The 6,547-nt window shown below is 49.7% G+C and overlaps 1 protein-coding gene across 1 annotated transcript; it reads left to right on the forward strand.

The window, feature by feature from the left end:
• The first annotated feature begins 261 nt into the window (after positions 1 to 261).
• On the forward strand, positions 262 to 1,026 carry LOC115484769 (olfactory receptor 14J1-like). The gene has a single exon (XM_030233884.2). The coding sequence runs from the start codon at positions 262 to 264 to the stop codon at positions 1,024 to 1,026; it is 765 nt and encodes a 254-aa protein (XP_030089744.2).
• The last annotated feature ends 5,521 nt before the right edge of the window (positions 1,027 to 6,547 follow it).

A 6,547-nucleotide genomic window follows, 5' to 3' on the forward strand; every position in this document is an offset into this window, starting at 1 on the left:
TAAAAGATTTTATTATATGATATATAATCTGGCACTGCCCTTTCCTTCCCTGAGAGTAGTTAATCCTCCACAATAACCATACACAAGGCTGCATATGTCCAACAGCAGCTCCATCAGCCACTTCCTCCTGCTGGCACTGGCAGACACGCGGCAGCTGCAGCTCCTGCACTTCTGCCTCTTGCTGGGCATCTCCCTGGCTGCCCTCCTGGGCAACGGCCTCATCATCAGACCGTAGCCTGTGGCCACCACCCGCGCACACCCATGTTCTTCTTCCTGCTCAACCTGGCCCTCAGCGACCTGGGCTCCATCTGCACCACTGTCCCCAAAGCCATGCACAATTCCCTCTGGGACACCAGGGACATCTCCTACAAGGGATGTGCTGCACAGGTTTTCTTCTTTCTTTTCTTTATCTCAGCAGAGTTTTCCCTCCTGACCATCATGTGCTACGACCGCTACGTGTCCATCTGCAAACCCCTGCACTATGGGACCCTCCTGGGCAGCAGAGCTTGTGCCCACATGGCAGCAGCTGCCTGGGCCAGTGGCTTTCTCATTGCTCTGCTGCACATGGCCAATACATTTTCCCTGCCCCTGTGCCATGGCAATGCCCTGGGCCAGTTCTTCTGTGAAATTCCACAGATCCTCAAACTCTCCTGCTCACACTCCGCCTTCAGAAAAATTTGGATTTCATTGCTTGGTGCCGTTTTAGCTTTTGGTTGTTTTGTGTTCATTGTTTTCTCCTATGTGCAGATCTTCAGGGCTGTGCTGAGGATTCCCTCTGAGCAGGGACATCACAAAACCTTTTCCACCTGCCTCCCTCACCTGGCTGTGGTCTCCTTTTTTCTCAGCACTGGCACAGTTGCGTACTTGAAGCCCCCCTCCATGTTCTCCCCATCCCTGGATCTGGCCCGGTCAGTTCTGTACTCGATGGTGCCTCCAGCCCTGAATCCCCTCATCTACAGCCTGAGGAACCAGGAGCTCAAGGCTGCACTGTGGACACTGATGACTGGATGGTCTCAAAAGAATTAAACTGCTGGCCAGTTTCTGCAAATCATTTGTAATAAAAGTCAACTTTGACTGTTCCTGTTGATTTGCTTGTGGGATTTTTTTTCCCTGTGTTTTAGTTTTTTTGATATTGTCCACAAGGACAGGCCATTCCTTGTGCTGCTTCTCATTTTGATTCTCTCTACTTTTTCTGTGGCCCCAGACCGTGTTAATGAGGCGCTGCACTCTTGGTGGCTTTAAATGAACTAAAGCATATCCCAGCAAAGTATTCTGCAGAGATGCCCCTTTTGTTGCCTTCTCTGGAGCTGCAGCAGCAATGTCTGAGTGCAGAGCTGGGGGAGATGAGGGCTGGGGCAGATCAGGGCTGGCACAGCGGCCCTGGTGCTGCTGGCCACACCATTCCTGATCCAGGTCAGGAGCCATTTGCCTTCTACCCACCTGGGCACACTGCTGGCTCATGTCCACCCTGCTGTCCATCAGTGCCCCCAGGTCTCTTTCTGCCTGGCTGCTCTCCAGCCACTCTGTCCCCAGCCTGTAGCCCTGCAGGGGTTGTTGTGGCCAAAGTGCAGGACCCAGCCCTCGGTCTTGTTCAACCTCACCTTGTTGGATTTGTTCCCTGGATCCAGCCTGTCCAGGTCCCTCTGCAGAGCCCTCTTACCCTCCAGCAGATCCACACTCACACCCAGCTCAGTGTCATCTGCAGATTTGCTGATGCTGGACTCAGTCCCTTCATACAGGTACTGAAATCCATGCTGTCATCAATGTCAGGTACTGAAATCCATGCTGGCTGGCTCTGATCCCTCGGCCATCCTGTGGGTGCCCTGTGATGGCACTCAGGGTGATCTGTTCCATAACCTTGCCAGGCACCCAGGTCAGGCTGACAGGCCTGGAGTTCCCCAGATCCTCCTTCCAGCCTTTCTTGGGGATGGGCTCACATTGGCACCTCCAGTCCTCTGGGACCTCCCTGCTGAGCCAGGACTGATGGTAAATGATGGAGAGCAGCTTGGGCAGCTCATCCACCAGCTCCCTCATCCCCCTGGGATGGATCCCATCTGCTAACAGAGACACCTGTGAGCATCTGAGTGGCTCAGCAGGTCCCCAGCTGCTTCCTCCTGGATTGCAGGGGGGCTGTTCTGCTCCCTGTGCCCATCTACCAGCTCAGGAGAACACTTGCCATGAGGGCAACCTGTCCTAATGTTGAAAACTGGGGCAAAGAAGAGGTTAAGCAGATCAGCTTTTCCTTGTCTTACTCTATTCCCCACTGCCCCAATAAAGAGTAGATGTTCTACTTATCCATCCTTTTGCTATTAGGGTTTTTTTTAACCATTTTTAATTATTTTTCACAGAAGTGGCCAGGTTAAGCTCTAATTGACTTTTAACCATTCTTCTTTCTGCATGACCTAACAGCATCCTTAAACATTTCCTGAGATGCCTGATCTTCTGTCCAATGGTGATGCACCCTCTTTTTTCCCTCAGTTCCCACAAAGCTCCTTGCCTAGCCAGGATAATAATTTTCCTAGCTGGCTCAACTTTAACACAGAGGGACAGGCTTCTCCTTCCCCCTTAAGATTACTCTCTTGAGATGTGTCCATCCTTCCTGGACAGCTTTGATTTTAAAGTCTGTTTCCCTTAACAAGTCAGTACCTGATTCTGTACTCTCCAAATCTGCATCCTGAATAGGCCAAGGTCTGCCCTCCATAATTCCAGTGATGAAGTTTTGTTGATGCCCCTCCTTTCAAAGAATATTGGAGACTCCATTATTTCATGGTGACTGTGTCCCAGGCAGCCTCCAACCACCACATCTCCCACCAGCCCTTCTCTGTTTGTGAACAGGTGACAGAGCTTTCCTTGGCAGTGGAAGTATTACCAAAAATTCAGTAAAATAAAAACTCCATAATCCCAATGTAGCATTAAGAAGCAGCATTCTTTATTCAGTGGGATGCACAGGGGATAGCTCCTCCCAAAGCCGTGCATGCTGAGTACAGGAAAGTTTCTGTTTATATTCTGTATTTTGCATACATATTCACTGATTGTCCTGGACTAAACAAACATTTGTGTGGAGTTGGCCCAGCTGTGACTCAGAGTCAGCTGGATTTTACCCCAAAAGAACAGAGCGTGAGCTTCAAACCCTGCAAATCATTTGTTTAACTTAGGGTGAGCTTGAGAGTTCCCCCAGAAGCCTTTGGTGTTGTTATGCTAAGTTGTTCAAGTGCTTCTCCCCTATTGGTTATTTGTTTCCCCTATATGACTATTGTTCTACAGTGTTCTACCCCCAAGTGTAAAAATTGTTGTTTCCCCTTTGTCTCAAGTCTTTGGATCCTGTCTCTCATACTGTGCGTGTCTTCTCCACATTTGTTGTTTTTCACCCTGTTATTAAAGTTCTTTTTGGACAACTCCATCAAACCTGCTCCTTCTCATTTTCACCACCCTCGCCCTGCAGTCAGGGAACCAGAGAGGTTCTCACTGCGATGCATATGATAATCATTTCCCCAAAATCATTAACATATTACCTCTCCCCTTTTGTATGCATTCTTCCATCCTGGAGGTCTCTTTGGTGGTCCCTGGTGCTCATGGACCCCAATGTTCCAATCAGCCTAGCTGAGCTTGCAGGACATGGAGGTTGGAGAATTTCAGTTGCCCTTCTCACACAATGGGCATTGTGTGGTTTCCATAGGCCAGTGGTTTTGGAGAATAAGCACTGACTTAGCTCATCTGGTGCAGACAATTTATCATTTGGTAACATCAGGTCACAGAGTAGGCTATGGCATCACAGAGTGGGTTATGTGAGGTCATAGAGCAACTAAGACATCATAGGCTATCTCTGTGACATCACAGAGAGGGTTGTGACATCACAGGGTAGAGGTCAGCCATCATAGAGCAGACTATGACATCACAGAGTTGGCTGTGACATCAGAGACCAGCTGTGTGACATTGGAGAATGGGCTGTGACATCACAGAGCAGTGAAAACATCACCAGGGAGCACAGGGCTCGCCCACCATGCCTGCAAGTGTCGCAGTGAGGGACGTTCCGTGACACCTCAATGTGAGAATCAGCAAGCTTCGTGTATTGATTAGAGCATCAGACATTTAAGTGCAATGCATAATAAGCTCATGCATATTCTGTAAGCTAAGCAATCTATTGATTATTCTTACTTCTTCATTCTTTACAACTTACATCTCCCTTTTCTCATGCTCTGCTCTCGGCTACAGCATCTTTGTTATCATAATACAGCTATACTCAAGGCCACAGCATCTTCACAGGTGCGGGGCCTCAGATTAGCTGGGTCTGGTACTTTTCCACTTCTCAGCTATCCAGAGCATGTCTGCATGACCTTTGTCACGTAACCAGTCCCCAACATGCAAGGAGTGGCAGGCAGCAGCATGAGTTAAAGTGTGGCTATTGTGTGGCTAGCGTTGATTCTATCGTACTGAATAAGCAAAGTGTGTAGCATCTGCTCCTCATCCAGCACCCTTCCTCTTGGGGGTGGTGTCTCATACATTGTCCAGATGTCTAGGCTCTCAGGTCCACCTACATTTCTTTCTGGCTCCCAGGTCTGCCTGGCTATAACTCTTCCAGATTTTTAGGCTCTCAGGCTCTTGGTCCACCTGGCTCAGTTCCCAGGCTCCTAGTCTGCCTGGCTCCACCATCCTACTGCTCTTAGGCCTGCAGGGTTCTGCCCAACTCACCTCAGGATCACGTCAGGGTCACCAAATGTTGCTGTTGAGGGTACAACTGATATCAAAGGCACCAAGCAGCTGCCCTTTATTGCTCTTCAGTACAACCTTTTATACCCTTCGTCTTACATGCATTGCACCTGTGTGCCCTCTGTACCCTTTTGTGGTTGGTCAGTACACCTGGGCACTCCATGTCTCATTACCTTTAATACTGTTCACCTGTCCTGCACAGTTGTAGCCCCTTCTCCCAGTTACCACACACTGTGTGCCTACAGGCACTGGGTTGGTCACTCTGCCCCAGCCCCCCCCTCATAGATTCCCCCCCAGAAGTCCAAAGCTGTTCATGCCCAGCAGGGTCCCCTGTCCCCTGGTATCCCCCTGGTCCACCTGGAGCCACAGCCTCCCCCGAGGATGCTCCACAAATCAACCCCCAGAGCCTGACACGGGGACCAGGGGCTGGGCTGTGTGACCAGGACATCAAGGACGTGGATTATCCAGGTCACCGGGGCCTGGTTTGGGGTCCCCAGGGCAGGAAAGATGTCTGGCAGCTGGAGCAGGGTCTGGGAAGGGCCTCCAAGGTGGGGCTGTGTGGGAAATGGATTTGTAGAGAGTTCTCAGAGCCTGACAAGGTCCACACAGTACACATCCATATGCAAATTTTGAGATAAGAAATGCTGATTTAGAAAGGCCATGGAATAGGACAGATATTGTTGAGAGAGATGGAGCTAGGAAAAGGTTTCAGAGGATGACCTTGCAAATAAGACTAGATACTTTGGAGAGATAGAACTATGAAAGATGCATTGTAGTGGGACCCATGAGGGGTAGTTTTATAAGATTGGCTTTAAGGCATCTACAGCATAGCCTGGCCAAAGCTGAGAGGCCAAGAAACCCTTATGATGTACTGTAATTAGGAAATACCTGGCTTCTGATTGTGATGGCATGAATTATAACATCTGTATTGTCTCACACTTCTCATGAGACTGAAAATGGAATAAAAGTTTTTAAAATGTCTCTCAGCTGCCCCATCTCTGGGTCAGGAAAATGGTTATGTCCAACAGCACTGGAGCCCTTGGGCTGTGAGCAGAGGCTGAGGGAGCTGGGCTTGTCCAGCCTGGAGCAGGAAGGCTGAGGGGCTCCTCATCCCAGCCTGGCAGTGCCAGCGAGGAGGGGATAGAGAACACAGAGCCAGGCTCTTCACAGGGGCCTGGTGGGAGACCAAACACAACTGGTTGAAGGGGAAAGAGGGGAGATCAGCCAGGACAGGAGGAGATGAAATGAGTCAGGCTGGTTTCAGCATTTCCTCAACACCAAAAGCAGCCTGAGCCCCTTCTCCATCCACCACTGTCAGCTTTGCAGATCAGGAATTGTTCAGGCTCTTTTATCCCCACTTCAGGATGAGCATCCTGATACAACAACTTAACTCTATTTATATCTATCACAGAATCATCTTTGTCAAAAACTGGTTTTGTACAAAAATCCATTGTGGATGGTGGACATGTCAAATGCAGCTGGGATGTCTCACATTGCTGAGGGAAGAGTTTCAATGTTTCTTAATTTGAATCATGTTTACAATTTTTATGGTGGCCATGAAGAGAAACTTTCTGTGCCTCTGGGTCCCACCAGTTCCTGACCCCAAAGGACACAAATCTGATGAGTTCTGGTTCCCACTCCAGTGGTGGCACTTGCCCCTCCCTCCATCCCCAGAGCAGAGCTCCCTTGTCCCAGAAAGGCCCTGGCAATGCAGGGATGAAGGAACACAGGACAGGCTCTGGGGATCAGGAACAGGGCATGGCCAGGGATTTGGGGTGGTTGTGAGCCAGGGCAGGACCTGGCCCTTGCCTTGGTGAACCTCATCCCATTGTCCTGCAGC

The sequence above is a fragment of the Serinus canaria genome, chromosome 25 (genome assembly GCF_022539315.1).
Source record: "Serinus canaria isolate serCan28SL12 chromosome 25, serCan2020, whole genome shotgun sequence".
In the NCBI taxonomy this organism is placed as follows: domain Eukaryota; kingdom Metazoa; phylum Chordata; class Aves; order Passeriformes; family Fringillidae; genus Serinus; species Serinus canaria.

Bases quoted from the DNA above. Each gene is read 5' to 3' on its own strand.
- LOC115484769 (XM_030233884.2), top strand. From the start codon at position 262: ATGTTCTTCTTCCTGCTCAACCTGGCCCTCAGCGACCTGGGCTCCATC.